The following is a 17,441-nucleotide window of genomic DNA, read 5'->3' on the forward strand; positions in this document are numbered from 1 at the left end:
CAAGTTGCGGGCAAGCACAGGTAAGAGGCTTCTGAAAGACCATGAAGAAACGAAGAAGCACCTCTTAACTCAGCTTGAGGGATCCAAACAAAACTGAACGATGTCCCGAGAACATGGGTGCGAGATTCTTGGCAGGGCAGAAGAAAGGGAAAATTTTCACGGGGCATAGTGTGTGCAAAAGTGTTCAGGCACAATGCAAACTGTAAGAAAAGTGCCCGCTCTGACCAACAGGGCTTCAAAAGGATGGAGCTCAGCACTTAACTCGCAGCAACGCGGGGACCAGAGCATCTTGCATATTCACCCTCTCCCTTTGGCCTGGTGGCTGTGACTTCACAACAGCACTGTTGGCCACGAGAACAGCTTCACGCCGTGGCAGCCCTCCAGAGGGGTTGCCTTTGGTTTGCCTTTGCTTCCAAAGCACCTCCAGGTCCATTGTCAATGGGAGGAGTGATAATTAAATATAATACATGGTTTAAAACATAAAATTCCAGCCCCGTAGTCTCTTGTCCTCCTCTGTCTCATTTCTCTGCCCTCAGGGTTGTCTCTCTTTTTGCACTCAAACTCATATTTCTGAGTTTTTCAGTATCCTAACATGGGATAATTTCCAAACCATTCTGGTTCAGAGTGGTATCCTAACCTGTCCTACTTTAAGGCTATGTCTTCTGTTCATGCAAATATTCGAGGCACTATCCCTCTCCTCCAGGGGCCAACGCAACGTTTCCATGTATTATATTGGAATTATGCCACCTTCCTGACAGTTAATGAGGAACCACAGAGTAGCAACCCCCCATAATTACAAGTGACCTGAAATCTAAGCCAGAAACATACACGTGTTCATTCCGCAACTCCAAAACACCTGAAGGTGTAATCACCAGTGCCATGGTGTGGCAATTCCCATGTAACACTTGACAGCCACCAGTTTCTGTGACCTCCAAAAGCCCTGGCTGGGTGATTTATTCCTGCCTTGCACTTCTGAAGATTCCTAAGAAATGCAAATTGCCTACCCTGTACCATGAAATAATTTCACCTAATGATCTTAGAAAGAGAGTATGAAAGAAATCTGGACTTCACGGCTCCAGTTCGCTCACCACCATGACCTCTTCCACAAATGCAGGCTCGGACCTGCTCATTCCCCCCCCCAGAGTAAGCTGCAAGAAATTATCCACCAGCTAAGGATGTCCTAGAAGGAGGAAAACCTTAGCTGTCAATCTCCTTGAGAAGTTCGATGCATGGACAGCTGGAGCGGGCAGCTGCCAGCGCTCGGACGTGGCTCGGCGGCTGCGAGAAGGCTTCACTGCCGGGGGGCTGACCAGCCCATGTCACTGAAGGGTCCCTCGCCCGTGGCCGACCTGGGAGGAGGACCGCAGGGCGTGCAGAGGTCAGAATCGGTGTCTGATTCCCCTTCTGCAATGTAGGGTCTGATTTTGGCCACGGCTGCATAGCAACCGTTGTTAAGGATGTCCAAATTCTCTTTGGACTGGGAGATGCTAAAGCCGCTGAAAGAGCGCTCCAGTTCCTCATGGTCTACCGAGGGGATGGAGATGGACGTGTCGCTGTCTCTCATGGCACTCTCATGGTGTTTGGTTGTAATGTCTTCATTCCTCAGGTACTCTGCGCTCGCCCTGTGCCCACCGCTGTACGCTGACAAAGAGCGCTCGTGGGAGGGTGGAGGTGGGATGCGGACCAGCGAGCCGGGATCTCCGACAGGTGAGGACCCATGGCTTTGCCGCTGGTAGACCTGCTGCTGGCATGACGTCGAGGGCGGGCATGTGTTGGTCGGGGCTGGTGGGGCAGAGAAGTTCTTCTGACCCATGGAGCTGGTGGACCTGATGATCTTGATGATGCAGCCATTCTTGTCAATGTGCTCCCTGCTGTCTTCGGGGCTGTGGTAGGGAGGTGCTGGGTCTGGTTCTTTGGACCCAAAATAAGCCTCTGTCTCCGTTGGTGGGATGCCCATCCGCTGCATGTAAATGTTCACCAGGAAGTCTAGCTTCTTCTCCATTGACTGAACCTGCAAAACACCACAGTTACAGCGCTACACACTGTCTGCAGGTTGAAGCAAATTAACATCCTGAGTACAAGCAACTTCCAACCCACCTAGGCATGAGTGGGGGCCTGGGCTTCATAGATGACCTCTGCCTACACTGACCTACACCAAACTGAAACTTTTAGTAAATATTTAATTGTCCTATTCCGAAAAAAACCCTTAATTTTCCACTTTTTTATGGAGTTTTCCTTAAGCTCCTATAATCTTTCTGACATGCACCAAATTCCAGGAAAGCTGGAGCACACTTGCATCCTGCCAGTGGTTTTCAGCTCCTTGCTGCACTTGGCACTTGCCTGGGCTCAGATGGCCGTGGGGATTTCTGAGCCTTATCCTCTAGGAAGATTTTCATCTTTGGTGAGGCCAGCAGCTACAGTAACCAGGCTTATGGACTCATTTGAAACATGTCTAGTATGGTGGCAGAGAAACTAATGTGCCATTTTCAAAAATAATGTAGACTTTTGGTAGACTCACCAAAAAAAGAAAGTCTGTACGTCACAGACTCCAAAGTGCCTGTTTTGAAAGGAGTACTTAGGCTTCTAAGACATTTAGTGCCCTTTCACAGCATCTACCTTGTTTCTTTTTCAAAAATATTCTTAGCTCTTACTTTTTTTTCTAAATGGTAATGTCCGACTGGTGAAAAATAAGGCAAGAAAAAAAACAACACAATGCATGCAACACCCTCTGATAAGAACTCCCTTCTGACCCAATATACCTGTTTTTCAACTTTTCCAAGCCTGCCCATCATGCTGGGGTCTTCAGGCAGCTCCCCCTCCGACGGACCTTTGGTCCGATCCTTGTCGGTCATGGAAGATCCTCTCCCAACGATCTGGTCAACTCTACCGGGATCAGAAAATCCCCCCCGCCCCCGGAAAAGGACCTGGAGTCAGTTGGAGGCAGCAGGTGAGGAGGGCTCCGCTCGTCGCGCCTCCGTGGGACAAAGCAACAGCCCCTCTCCCAACTAACACTCCAAATTACTCACAGACACGCAGTGGCACTGAAGTGTTAATTCAGATGCAAAATTCAGAGCGGTATTAGCAGAGTTTGAAATTATCCATTTCTGTTTATACAGATAAAACCTGGCACATTATGCACAGTAAATTTACCCACTGCAAAGAATTTCTTTAATTGGCTTTCTTCCAAATCAATTAACTTCTTATTTGTACTGAGAAATTATTATTTTGGGAGAAGATCAAGTTTTCTGTCTAGCATATGTCAATGGGATTTTTTTTCAGTCTTTGCAGCAGTTTCCTCTCCTCGATGCAAATGTAAGTGTGTAATTCTCATGTCCACAAAAATGAGCCGCTTGCCCTAAGATCCAGACAAACAGGTGTAGTGCTAACTGTTTTAGTGGAATTACTTCAAGGCTGAATTTGGTCATAACTCGCCAAACATTACCAAATTGTCTCAACGCTACTGCAGTTCACACTGTGTCATTAGATGTTGTCTATTAGCAGGGCTCCAAGCCGGTAACAGCAGAGGACACTCCTGCCAAATCAGCAGCTAAAGCTACTGGGCATGTTGTTTGGCGCTGACTTCTTTACACATGTTACATTTGCAACTCCTCGTTCCCATTCTAGAAATACCTGGGTTGACATACAGCTCTGTATGCAGAGGAAGAAGGAGGGCAGAGCCAGTTTGGGACCTGGAAGTCAATTTTATTTGAGGCATCGAATTATAAATTTTCTAGGGAGTAAACACTGGAGCTTCTTGATACCTCAAAAGTCAGGGGAGCAACTCAGTTTTGGAACAGCTTCTTAATGGCAGCCCAGTTCATAACCTAATTCTATGCCAGGCAAACTTTACTCTTGCATAATGCACCAAACGTAAAGGTGGCAGGGGAAAAGAAGGGTTAATTAATCTGACTGAAACCAAGTTGAGGTATCTTGAGCGGAAAACTCAAAATGCTTCTTACGCAGTTCTGCCGTGTGGGCCATGGGTCCATGCACCAGGAGGAGGAAAAGGAAGGAGCTGAACACAGACAGACAGGGGAAAATGAACAAACAAACAAAAACCAAGGAAAGGAATGAGACGTGAGGCTATTTCCAACACAAGAGCCATCTGTTTTCTTTACATTTGACAGGGACTTAATATGTATGTTGGCTGTTGACATTAAGGGACAGATATCAGTGGGCATGGACCAGCGTGGCTCTCTTGGCTTGTATTAGAGCAACAGCAGTTTACAGCACCAGAAGATCTGGCTCAAAGAGATGAAGTGGATAAGCACATCACACCAAAGACAGAAAATATAAGCCAACGATTACTTTAGAGTTTATCTTTGATCCCAGAAGATACTTCATTTGGGCAGGGATGCAACAGAATCTGTTTAAAAAGGTCTGTTTAAAAAGTCATGTTTGCTTAGCAATATAAGCACAGGAGTACAAGGAGCACCAAGTGCTATAATCACAAGTGTGAGGAATATGCATGCCTTATTTCTCTCTTGTAATGGGAGAAGCAAATTATTGACATGTACAGGAATTCCCCACAAGGGATGCAATTACTGACGTGACATACAGCACAAGAAATCCTATGACAATGTTGTTACCATGTAAGCAAGGAGGTGTTAAATTGGATACCTCGGGCTATCTTGGTTTGGAATCACAAGTCAAGGCGTAGTACAGCCACTGTACGAACTCCTCTCCTGTATGCACAAGCAAGTAGACTAGTAAAACAACGAACACGTGTTTAAAGAGGCCCAAAGTCTAAATGCTACTGAATATTGCAGAAGGCCAAGAACAATCAGGCTGCTCTGTCCTCGTGTCCCATCTAGCACAGCACTAACACTGAAATGTGTCCACTAATGGAAATGAGATGTCCTTCAACAGTTGCTGAGTAGAGCAGGGAGGCAGGACAGACTGTAACACAGAGAGGAAACCTGAACATTGCCATGCTACAGAGGCATATCATAATAGCAGAGAGAGTCTTGTGTAACCCTACTTCTAATCTTGCAGAATTTGAGGAAGGACTTCTCTCTTTCATGTCCTTAAAAGAAGAGCTATCCATTAAATGAACCGCACGTGACCCATGTGAAGCACAGGAGGCCAGCTGGCACTCCACAGATGGAGTGATCACTAGTATCATATAGAAGAGCACTGACTTCTTCCATCACCTTCAGGGTGGACACAACTTGCCTGTAGACCTGCTGTGATTTAAAAGCAGACTGAAGCCCTTCACAGAGCTCACCCATAAAGCATTCAGGAGCCCTTACCCATACAGCACTGATACCAGAGCCCAGGAGAATTCCTGCTTGATTCATTCCCTTCGTGGCTATATTTTAGCGTAGTCCTGACTCCTGAGGTGGTCATCTTCCACAGGTCTGAGAAACCAGAAAGCCAGATCTCGCGTTGGAGGCAGGGTCTGCGCCAAGGACGGCAAAATGGGCAGCTGTGGGCCACTGACTTCAGTGCAGAGCAGGGAGAAGATGGTGAACCAAGTCCTTCTCTCTTGATGGGAGAAACCAGGCTCGATGTCTCCTACCCCTTTGCTTTCCATGGCAGCAGCTAGACCAGGGGAGAGTGCTCCTACCCTCAGCAAAGCACAGAGATTTCATTTGTGCCTTATCCAATACAAGAGAAGAGAGGAATTTCCTCGTGAGCTCCCAACCCACCTGTGCCTAGCTGATCACCGCAAAGCACAGAAAGGCCTTTTAGCCATTATAAAAGAGTTTGAGGTTTTGTCCAAATTGGGCAACAAAGCTCAAAAGATTAAGAAGAGAGAATATGTTCCACCTTTGCAAGCAGAGGGGGACAGTGTATGTTCCTACTGTGTGACAAGTGTCTGCGAATCTTCTGAGATGCCAAACCCCACTTCTGCACTACATCCCGTGGGGAGCCTCGTGCCTTCCCAACGCTTATTTTGGCTGTGTTGAATACACGTGTGCAGGGAATAATTCAGCTGAGGCTTCGGAAGAATCAGCCCTGTATTTCTCCCTTCATGGCAGAAGGGGATTCAGAGATTTCTAACGATGCATGACAAACTGTGCCATCTGCTGTCCTTGATAGGCTCTGCTGGGTCTTAGTTTGGGAGGGAGAGAGAAAGGGGGTTGCTCTTTAAAGTGAACTTTGATATCTTTCCTTCTTTCTAATGATACAAAAAAAATGTAAAGTCTTGCATCAGCCACAGTGCAGGTTTTCTCATGCTTCATTATGCTTCATGCTAACAGGGCATGCAAAGAGGTGTAATATGTCACCCTCGGGCCAGAAGCAGACATCAAAAGGTCAAACGGCTCAAATGAGATAAAAATGAAGTGTTTGGGAATATATATTCAATTCTTTTCTTTTTTTTCTTTATCTCTTTTAATTTTTTGTACACAATCCAGGCATTGAAGCCAAACCCCCTTCATCCATGTCACAGGACTGGCTACTTACCTCCTCATTTGGCAATAAAGTTTGTTCTAGATGTATTTTGACCAATATCTGTTGTCTAAAAATTACAGCTGAGGTTGCACCTATTCTATGTTAAATTAGCTGATCAAGGGAATTTAATCCAAATTGTCTGTGTGTACAGCATGGAGCAAACACCTTCAGCCAAACCACAGCAGTGGACATCCACTAGTCTCCAGCTGACTTTGCTGGGAGCTACTTGCAGAAAACTTTTGGCTTAACTGAGCCCTTGTCACTAGAGCACCACAACGCAATCCGCAGGGTTCAGATAGCTCATGGGACATCACTCAGTTGAGTTTCTCTTCCTTCACTAGGTGTTTTCTTATGATCTGGGCAGCATTTGGCTAAAACAGGGGTGTGCAGGCTAAAAAAGAGAGGCTGGTACAGCCCATGGGGACCCCACGGCATGTGTCCCCACGGCATGGACCCACGTGGTGCTGAGATGATGAAGGCCATGGCAGCACCAGAGCCTGACCCAGAGTTTTTGGATTTGGGCTTGGGGCTTCTCAGAGCTCTGTTTCCCATCCATCGGGCACCTCGAGCACCTCGCAAGTGCCACTGGTGTCTGTGGGAGGATGCAGGCTGCTGAAAATTAAGCACAGCATAAGCCTTTTAACGGGTGGGAGCAGAGAATTCAGCAGCCTTCTGTACTCTGCTGCTTTCTGCAGCCTCTCAGCCACAGCTCCATAAAGAAGAAATGAGGAAATTCAATTCATTTAGAAAGAGAGCTATAATAAAAAATAGTCTTAATGTCTCAGAAGCCCAGTGGGCACGTACAAACAGGTTTTAGTCTGGCCATCATCAGCAGAAACTGTAAAAACAGGGCGGGGAAAAGTCATCAAGCTGATACAGCCTTAAGCTGATATAGTAACAGAGTTGGAGTGAATAAAATAAATATCCCAGTTTGAGGCCTCCTCCCCTAGTATCCATAGATCACCTTTTCTGTGTACAAGGCACAAGCTTTCACATGAAAACCTTGCCTCTAGTGAAGGCTGGTTGCACACCTAATCTTATAGGTTAAATGCAACAAAATCCATTTGAATATATATTTTTATTTTAAAATCAAAACGTTGCTGCAGATAAGAAAGTTATTTCATTTTTAAAGACTAGTTTTGAGCCTCCTCATTTGACAGGGAGGAGAAATGGGAAAAATGCTTTTCTGAGAGCATCTTTTTTCCAAGCATAAAGCTTGGGGCTTCAGCAAAATTCTCTCTTTTTTTTAAGCTTTGAGCTGGCTGAGTGGGAAAAGGTATGCTTTCAATATTCCTTTCACTCACTTTCCTCTAGTGAAGATTACTCAGAGCAGCTTAAATAAAAATCAAGAGATTTGTCACGTATTAGCTCTTAGGGAGGGCAAGTATATTTAGAAAAAAAAATATTTGAAGCTAAGCTTGCTGCATTTAAACATCACCTACTATTTGTGCACAGAAAATTACTTTCTGGCAAATATTTATACCTGCCTTGGGCTCCAGTGGTCTCAATACAAGATGAAAATAGAGCTCAGCTCATGGCCCTGCTGAGCAGACCTCAGAATGCCCTCAAGCGGGAACTTCAGTGAGAATATGTTCCTCGTGGCATCGGCTTCAGGTACGGTTTTACCTAAGGAGAGAACTTAATAAGGGCAATGAGAAAAATCTTGCTGCGTGACTGAGGGCTGGGTTTGACTCCTGCTCTTCTTTTTGCTTGCAAAATCAGGATCTTTTTTTCTTTTTAATATGAGTCTGGTGGTTGTAATATTTTAACACAATTTTTTCCTCCATGGTTGGTAGAGTTGCATCAGCAAGAAGAAGAGACCACTGCGTTCATCGGGTATGAAACACTTCATTCTTACTTTGCCCGCTGAAGTAAACTCATTTCTTAGTGCAAAGAGCTGCAGAGGCTCCTTTGCTTGTGTGTGGAGTGTTTCATCTTTTAGAAAGTAGAACATTTATATTGGCTTTGTGGGTAAATATTCCACCTTTTACATCTGAAGGTAGCCTGATAAAATATGAGATTTTAAAAAGATATAATTTTGCTTTCTAACACCTAGAAGAAGACTGAAAATAGAAAATATGCTAGCTGAAGAAACTGATGGTTATTGATGACTGTATGAATGTCCCTTTTTTTTTTTCCTTTGGTTTGCCTAGTGTGAAAGCTCATTACTGAAAGTAAATTGGAGCATACCCAGAGTAGCAAGCCCTTCTGAGTCATGATTTAGCAAGCTGCACTGCTAAGTGATAAATGCCGTCATATAACTGGCATGAAAGGGGTTTGACATTAAGCAAATGAAAAATCCAGAGAAAGCGGCATTTTGGTGAATCCTAACCTAGGCGAGTATTGGGGAGATTCTTTGGAAGAATACATGGGTCCTTTGGTTGGATACTTCTTATGCCGGGGAGTTGAAGGGGGCGGGGGACCCACAATCATATCTATCCTGGCAAAGTAAATAAGAAAAAAGACACCAGCAAAATGCATAATGAAGCAACATGTAGAGAAAAGTTGGTCAGAAAAGTTGCAGAAAGAAATAACTGAAAAACAGAACGACAGAGAGAGAAAGAGAGAGAATTTGAAAATATATTCTGCTAGAAACAGAAGGCTCTCTCCTACCACTTGGTTGTTGGTGAAAGCCAGTCTTACTCACCCCGGGGTAAGATTTGGAGATTTAGGCACCACTGAAACATCATTAGGAGATTCCCCCACCCCAGATATAATAGGCAACATGCTTTACCCTCTGGAATATATTTGCATATGTGTAGCAATATCCCATTGAGGTGGCTGGATATGAAAAAACATATATTCATTCTCCTTTCAGTTCCAGTGCTAGATAACACATCCTCAGCTAGTTCAGAAAAGCATGAGCTGTTGGAGTCGGCGAGATACGCTGCATGATTGTATAACTCAATGAATGGGAGACATCCATGTTGGCAAGGTGTCAGGATGAGACACGAGACAGTGTGAACACAACACTGAAAAGAGCACATTACAGACACAGTGACAGAGGCATTAATGATTAAAGAAGAAAGTGCATGTAAACACCCCAGAAATTTGCTTGAATGCAGCTTTAATCCACTAAAGCCCTGGCTACAGGAGGTCGCAGCCAGCCCGGCCGAGCTGAGCTGGCACGGAGAACACAGTGCTTTGATTGTGGAAGGAAAGGGAAATAAAAATAGCTGTTCTCCTCTGAGCTGCCCCGTGACAACCTCCCTGGGCTCCACTGCATGGGTGAACTGTACTTCTAGCGCCAGTTGGTCCTGTCCCAACCTTGGCCATGGCCACCCCAGGCACACACCTCGTCTACAGGGTGCCCCTTCTAGTTGTACTGGGCAGCTGACCAGCCATAGGACCTCCTGGTGCCCATCTGGCTATGATGAGGAGTGCTTCGAAGGATGACCCCAAGGGGGTCTGCTCTTGTCACCATCACTGATCTCCTGCTTGGTGGGGACAGGGAAACCAATGAAGATGCCTTGTAGCCCTAGACCCCAAATCCAGGTACTTCACCCTTTTAAAGCAGTTCCCGGTCCTCCTGACTTCCTTGCAATGGGGTGGATGGCAGCCCTAGCCTAGTCCAGCCACAGCAACCTCAGCCTCACAGTCCCATGGGTACAGCTAAGAGTAGAAATCAGTTTGATCTTTGAAAGCTGCAATTCCTTACCCCAACCACCCCAAAAAAACAGCCAACCAAACCACACTGTCTTTGCAGCACATCACCTTGACGGATTGGCAATGGGAGACTGGCACGGACGGTGAGGCAATCTGCCGCACCAGCTCGGGGTGCTGAAAACTCAGGTGTCTCACCTGGAGCCAGTGGAGATGACAACCCCAATGGTTCACTACCCACTGTGGAGGCAGCCTGGAGGCCTCATGTTTCAGGTTATTAAAGTTAGGAAATATAAATCCCTTCCTCCTCTCTTCCCTCTCCAGATTCAGTTACACATCTTGGATCTATAATCATTGAATTCGTACTGAACAGGGGTGAGAGGCTCAAAGAGAGGAAATTCTCCAGGATATTTTAGTCTCCATCACAAGGAAGAATTTGCCTTCTGGCTGCATATCTGGAAATGGGAAACGCACAGCATGCAGCAACGCTGAGAAAGTTACCTCTGCTGTTTGAACACCAAAAATAGCAGAGTTAAAATGGTCTCTGAGAGATTAACAGAAGAGAGATTCCTCTTTTACCTAAGACAATTTTCCTATTCCATTCCTGGGGTTCGTATTAGCTGTTTGCATACCCAAACACATTTTTTTTCACATTTGCTGACTCTGGCAGGGACCCAGACACATTTGAAATGAAAGAAAAACTTCCCCAATGGCTTCCAGAGCAAGCTGGGCTGCCATAGCTATGGAGGGAAATACTTTGATTCTCCAAGTGTAAAAGTAAATGGTATATTATTTTGACTGGAGATAGCCTACCGCCAAGCCCTGGCTCTGTTCTAGGTGTCTTTTGAGCTCAGCAGAACTGGGGTTACTTCTGCTGAGCCAACACAGCCAGGGGGGTGTTGAGGTTTGGGGTCTGGCTTTCAAGGTGGGACTTCGGGGCTAAGGGAGAAGTGGTCAGACAAAAATATTTAGCTCAGATCCTCTGTTCAGGGGAACAAATTCATCTGCGTTTCTTTGCAGGAGAAATAATTGGGTGATCATAGCTGAAACTGAAATTTTAAATGCCCTTCTTGGTTCTGTTTGTCCCCTTTTCACATTTCTTCCCCTATTAAAACTAACTCATCTCCCCCTAAAATTTGGGCACAGAGGCTGAAATGCAGCTCAGCTAAACCACACCTGCGTTGGTGGGCTTGGATGAGAAACCCCCATCTGCACGTATTTTTGGCAGACTCCGCCATCCGAGGAGGAATTCCTCCTAAAATGGCTTAGTGGCCCCAACGCCTGGAGAAGCCGCTGCTTCCTTGCTGCCCCCCTGCCCGTAGCAGCAGGGTCACAACCAGCACACCAGATTTTATTTTGTGTCAATCCCAGAAAGGCACCAAATTAGCCACATTAGCCTTAAGGCTGGGGCACCAAACCTTTGCTGTCCTGCCAGGAGGACCACAGAGATACGCACCTACCTTACCTGTGGGATATACTGTAATGACAGAAACTCCCAAAGTAAAGTAGGAGGACGAGCCGTGATTTTTGTGTGTATGTCCTGAGGTGGGCACTAAGGCAGTTTTAGTAGCATAACACCACCATTTGCAGTCCCTGTCCTTCTCATCCCTGTGGGCTCCAGCCACAAGCATTGATGTTTTCCTTGAGGCTTTCTTTTAGGAAGAAAAAGAATAAGTTGTAGCTGCAAAGGAAAGTGTCTCTCTCCTGGCAATACCTCCACAGCGAACAGAAAACAGTGAAAAAATGAAGCAAAGAGAGGGGTCTCTTGCCTGGCCTGAAGGTTTTTAATCCGGGAGAGCATGTCCAGGTGACCGGCTGAATACTGCTCGATGACATCCATCACGTCGTAGGGCCGAAGGCTCTCCTTAAATTTGCGCTTGGAGACGAGAAATCTCATAATGCTGCAGGAGATGGGGAGGAAAGGCAAAATATAGTCCCTGGGCTGCAGCCTGACCTGCTTAGTGGCAGATAAAAAACAGCGCAGGAAGCTGCTTTGGAAGGAAAATGGAATAAATCCCAACCCTGTGGGTTTGGGAGAGGATGCGGCAATAGGAGAGGGGAAGGGGATTGCGGGGGCTCGTGGTTGAAGCCCTGTCTGCGATGAGGGGTCCCCGATGCCCCTTGGACACTCAGCTGTGCGAGTGTCCTCTCTGCACCGCTTTTATAAATGTCAGCATTAAATCTCAAAGCTGGTGAGAACAATTGTTTGGATGCATCCCTGCAGGGGATCTTCCTGTTTCTCCATTTATTCCTTCCCTCAGCAAAAATTGCCCTTTCTGGCAGAATTTTCTGTAAAGGAGGGCAGGCCACCCAGGGGAAAAACAGCCTGCAGCACAGACATTTCAGCACTTGCCATGTCTGCTTGGACTTTAAATTTCCTTTTTTTCCTTATTATTTATTTTTCCAGACCGCTTCCCCACTCTCCCTCTCTTACCACACTGCCCTGATGCTGACTTTCAGTCCTGGTGTCAAATCTTCCGTCACAAACTCGCAGTTGCAGCTTTTGTTCTCATCAGGAATGTCTTCTCCGGGGAGGCTTGCTTCTGGGTTTGGAAGAGGGAGGAATAAAGACAACACATTAATACTTCCCATGCTGGTGCCACACAAGAAAAGGCAAGTGGGATCACCAAGAGCAATCCCAGGGGGAAGCACCAGAGATATCTGAGCATCCCGATGGGAGCATTTCCCAAGACATGTTATGGTGACATCCAGCAATGCCAGCTGCAGCTCTCATCCATCTCTAGGTGCCTGACTCTTCCTCCCTTCCCTATCCATATATACATAAATATATACATTATCATGGGTGTCAGCAGGGTTTTTCTTATCTCTTATTATACTCCAGGCTAAAGGACTGGAAGGGGAAGGAGACCTAGGTAAGCACCCTGGCTGGCAGCTCTGCCCTTCTTAGGTGGGGAGGGAGAGGACGTCGGGGCCAGCTGGGGATCTGGGGTCCAGCATGGTGCCCCAAGCCCTCACCTTCTGAATTTTGCCGTGACGCCGCTCCCTTGATGCGGAAAGCTTGCCGGGCTCGGCTGCGGTCTCCGAAGCTCCAGCTCTTGGGCACTTTGCTTGGGCTGTCCTCGATGCTCTGGTCAGCGCTGGGGGACCTCTGGATGCCCTGAGCCTGTGGAGAGCCTTTCCCTTTGGTGCCAGCACCGCGGGGACTGGAGAAGACACGATCTTTCAAACTGACCTTCTGACTGTTCAGAGAAACACGTTGAAACAAAGACAAAAAGGAGACAGCAGGAGGAGTCATTCTGGAAACCACGCAGTCCTTCCCCACCAGCCATTAGAAACCAAGAGCACTTCCAAGCAGCAGTGAGATGTAGTTTTGCTGTTGGCTTTTTTTAAAAAAATATATATATTTATTTTCTTTTTTTTTTTTTTTTTTTTAAAGAAAGCATTGTAGAAATGTTTCCGCCATAATGAGTGAAATGGGAATGAGTATTAAGAGAGAGAAAATGAGGACTTAAACAGAAGCCCCTTGTGGGATGCCAGGGCTGGCGGGACAGAATGACGTTAAACAATGAGGTTATGATTCCTTAAATCACTGATCGGCTCCGATCACAAGCAAGGAAGCTTTTCTTTCACAACTGCCTTCCAAAACCCTATATCTAATAAGAAAATACCAATTAAAAAAAGCCTTTATCTTAAACTTTTAACTTTCTTGGAAACACTTCACTTCTGGTGCTCAGACCTGTCCTTTCCCTTTCTTCAGCTCCTGTATTTCCTCCCTCTTAAAACACGATCTGCCCCTTTTATATATTCTGAAGAGCTCCTCTTTTTCGAGTCATATATTTAAATACTTAAATACAAACACTTAAATGTGCAACTCCTTTGTATCCTATAAAGATTCCATCTAAAAGCTAGCTAACATCTATCTGCCGGTCTCCTACGGGTGTCATAAACATGCAAAATAAAATTTTACAACTTCAGAATATGGCATTTTATTGTTGTTTTTCTATTAGAATCCCATTTCTCTAAAACCTTGTAGTTATGGTTTGAAAAGAAGATCTCTCCAGAAACAGAGATGATCTCACTGAGAAATACTTTGCTGACCCAGCTCTAATTATTTTCCAAATTCTGAAATTTGTAATTAAAAACTTTCACCCAAGTGAAGATGTTGAATTTTCACACGAAAATTGCAAAACAAAAAGATTTTGTGAATCTTTACTAAAGGACAAACTTTAGAGACAGCATTGGGGAAACCAAACTTCAGATAGTTTTGGATAATTTGATATTTTCTGAATAGTATTTGATTATTAAAACACATTAGTAGAGGTTAGACAACCAGTGCAAGGCACTTGCACAGGTAGCTAATATTTTACATACAGTGAAATCAAAACGGAGTAAAACCATGGATGTAATTCCCAATACTCTGTACCACTGCAGTAGCCACTTATCGTTTTGCTGCAAACGCTCTGACTCAATTTGCAGGACGAACATTGCAGGAATTTTGATTTCCACATCAGATTTCCAGGTCACCAACCAAAGATCTGGTATTTTTTCTGTCTCTCAGCAACGCCACCTTAAATCTCAGAGCCAAACAGCCCTCCTCTGCCTTCAGAACTGGCACGAGGTTCTTCAGTCAGACTGAGCTGCTGATATTTGAAGCAAAGCAAAATGCAGCTCCCTTTTCCCCAGCCGTATCAGCTGTACTGGGCTGACGGGAACAGACATTCGTTTTTGTCAGTAAAGGAAGAAGACGTGACTCGAAGACACACAGGCAGCAGATTTGTTGAGTAAGAAGGTGCTATTTTTACAAAGTCACTTTACATTGCGAGATGTCGAACATTTACAGGGAGAGAAAGGTGCTTAGGCAGCATTTTCCGGAGTTGCACAGCATGATCCCGAGGAGGCACCGCTGCCCTGATGCAACGCCCAGGGAACGGGGAGAGCAGCTCCTGGGCTGCAGAGCAGGGTTATCTGTGGCCTTTGGCTGGGCAACAATTTCGAGTTGAAAGATACACTTGAGAGAAAACAAAATTTGTTCATGACCAAGTTAGAAAAGGCAGAATTAATCCAATTAATGATGCATTTTTAATTCAGTGAAACTGCATAGGTAAGCACTGGAGATTTCATTTCCAGTGTGCTGCCCACCTGCAGAGCCTGTCTGAAAGCCATGGGACCAACAGATGTTCAGCGTAGCTGAAAATCAGATCAGAGGTACAAATCCACACGGGAATCTAGGAACAAGCATGTGCCTAAATACCTTTCTGGATGTAAGCCTTAGTCACTGATGCTACCAAAATCATCCTACATAATGAGCCAAAGTTTTAAAAGCAATTCTCATTCTTTGTTTCTTGGATTAGAAACCAGATTGAAATTTTGTCATTTGATCCTAAATAGGCCAATTGGATTTTTTTTCTTTCTTTTAATTGATTTTACAGAAGAATATTCCTGGAATCTACTACATTTCAGTAGTACTAATACTTTGAACTACCTAGTCATTTTTAAAAATAAATTTTATATAAATGAATCAGCAACACACCGATATTTAGAATTCAAAGCAATCTCTTTGTGCCTCATCCTCTGCAGAGTTGCTCCCATCACTGATCTCGGTGTGAAACCAGTTGCCTATCACTGAGTAAAGCAGGGCCTTTTCTTTGGGGCCCCTTTTCCATTCCCATAATAAATGTGCTGCAAACATTTGCAAGAATCACAAAAGGCAAAACGAAAGCATTGAACTCGGCGAGGAGTATGAGCAAAGAGTTTCAAGCCTGATAACATGAGGTGCAACACTCTTACACATTAAAAAATCTCATAGAAATTTGATGAACGATAAAGACCTGGGTGGGTTTTGCTCCTGAGTACTCACTACTCAGAAAAAAACCCAACACCTGATGTAACTTCTTTGTTTTAACACAGATGACATGAGACAATGTGAACAATTAGTTGAATTTTTCCTTCTGCCATGCAGTTCTCTCATTGGAAATAACACCTGGAATCACATGCAAGTACAGTCCCTGCAGAGGAGGATGCTGTTGGGGTCTGCAGGAGCTGGTAGGGAAGAGTCCAAAAGAAATATAGACATATATAGAGATATAAGTTGTCAGCTAATCCAAGATCATGTTCTCGTTCAACCAGAAAGTCATGCAGAGTGACGCAGAGTGTCTCAGAGAAGTGGTATTTAGGTGTCACTCAAGCAGATGGTAAATGAGCCTCAGTTCGGTGGAAAGTGCATGTGTTGGTGACATGAACATGAGGAAAGCAGTAATCCAGCCACACACGACAACATGAACCGAAGCTTGCAATCGTCATAGCTGAGAGCGGCGCGAGCACGGGGCAGGCGCCCTGCTCGTTCCAGGGGGAAGGGAAGGGAAAGAAAACTGTGGCTTTGCAACCAGAGCCAAAGATTATGGGAAGCTGTAACAGCGTAATAGGGCGTGCTTTAGTTCCTAGATCTTCAGTTGGCACCTATTAAAAACATATTTGATAACAAAAAAATTATAATGTTTCCAGGCTGACTTTGGGGAAGGCTTACAATACTTTCAGCTTTTGACTTGAATTTAACAAAGGATAGAAACTGAGTTGACTTTTTCTCTGCTGCCAGTCAGAAAGCGAGAGTCCATGCTGGATGAACACGTGAGGACCTATCCACAGTCCCACAGCTGATAGAAAGATGCTCACTGCTTTAGCGGGCTTTGCATTTAGGTTCATTTAGGTCCAAGAGCCCAGCGCTCAGCAGCAAAACGCATGAGAACTAACCTTCAAATGAGCTGCCACCAGCCTCCTTAGGATGCTGGGAGTTTGAGCTCCCATTTGAAACCCTCTGGTTTGGGGTTCATTCAACCCAGTGGAATATGTATTAAGTATTAAATCATAAAACATAGTATTAAATCAGCACTTTTAAAAAATGTGGACTCATTACATTAGCAGTAATTTTAGATCAATAAAAAGTATCACCCGTAACTTTGAGTCATTGATTTTAAACTACGCTTGAGCAATTGTTTCATTTTCTCCTCTCATTTTGTAGGCAGCAAACGTTAGCCAAACTGAGTTAGACCAACATGGACTCGGATCCATCTCTGCATACAAACTCAACCAGTAACAGTGTTCATTCTTCTGAAATCTATGACCAGGAGAAAGAGGCTATCTCCTGTCGGGAAATGAGGCTGTTTTTTAATGCAGAGTTTGTGCTGAGCTCATGGCATATGAGAACAGCTTGTTAAAACCAGGAGTGAATGATAGCCTTTGTGGCTATCACTGGGCTCCAGTCTGGTCGCAGGTGTGAATAAGAGGCAGAAACCAATTACTGGAGACATGAAGGAAAGGAAAATACATCTGTGTGTGTAACACGCCATGACTAGAGCAGAAACCAAGAGAGGACCAGGCTCAAGCCTGGTTTGCCTCCAGTGATTTCAGAAAAGCCATTGCAAAGGTGAATTCAGCCCAGAGAATGGAGTTTCTAGAAGCAGAGCAACCTGGGCATAAGGAAA

At 45.0% G+C, this 17,441-nt stretch overlaps 1 protein-coding gene across 4 annotated transcripts in view; it reads right to left on the reverse strand.

Moving 5' to 3' along the window:
- Positions 1-1,291: 1,291 nt before the first annotated feature.
- Positions 1,292-17,441, reverse strand: part of KCNQ2 (potassium voltage-gated channel subfamily Q member 2) — a gene marked incomplete at both ends in the record, with an annotated part of 67,449 nt that continues 51,299 nt past the window's right edge. The window contains 6 exons of one of the 4 annotated variants that reach the window (XM_082325797.1): positions 1,292-2,011; positions 2,760-2,883; positions 8,732-8,839; positions 11,772-11,903; positions 12,437-12,545; positions 12,979-13,202. In XM_082325797.1, coding sequence (XP_082181923.1) covers positions 1,292-2,011; positions 2,760-2,883; positions 8,732-8,839; positions 11,772-11,903; positions 12,437-12,545; positions 12,979-13,202 — 1,417 coding nt within the window. The remainder of the gene's footprint in view (positions 2,012-2,759; positions 2,884-8,731; positions 8,840-11,771; positions 11,904-12,436; positions 12,546-12,978; positions 13,203-17,441) is intronic. The other 3 variants (XM_082325798.1, XM_082325799.1, XM_082325800.1) reach the window with 3 other exon arrangements.

Source organism: Platalea leucorodia, assembly GCF_965183815.1.
Source record: "Platalea leucorodia genome assembly, chromosome: 13".
NCBI lineage: Eukaryota > Metazoa > Chordata > Aves > Pelecaniformes > Threskiornithidae > Platalea > Platalea leucorodia.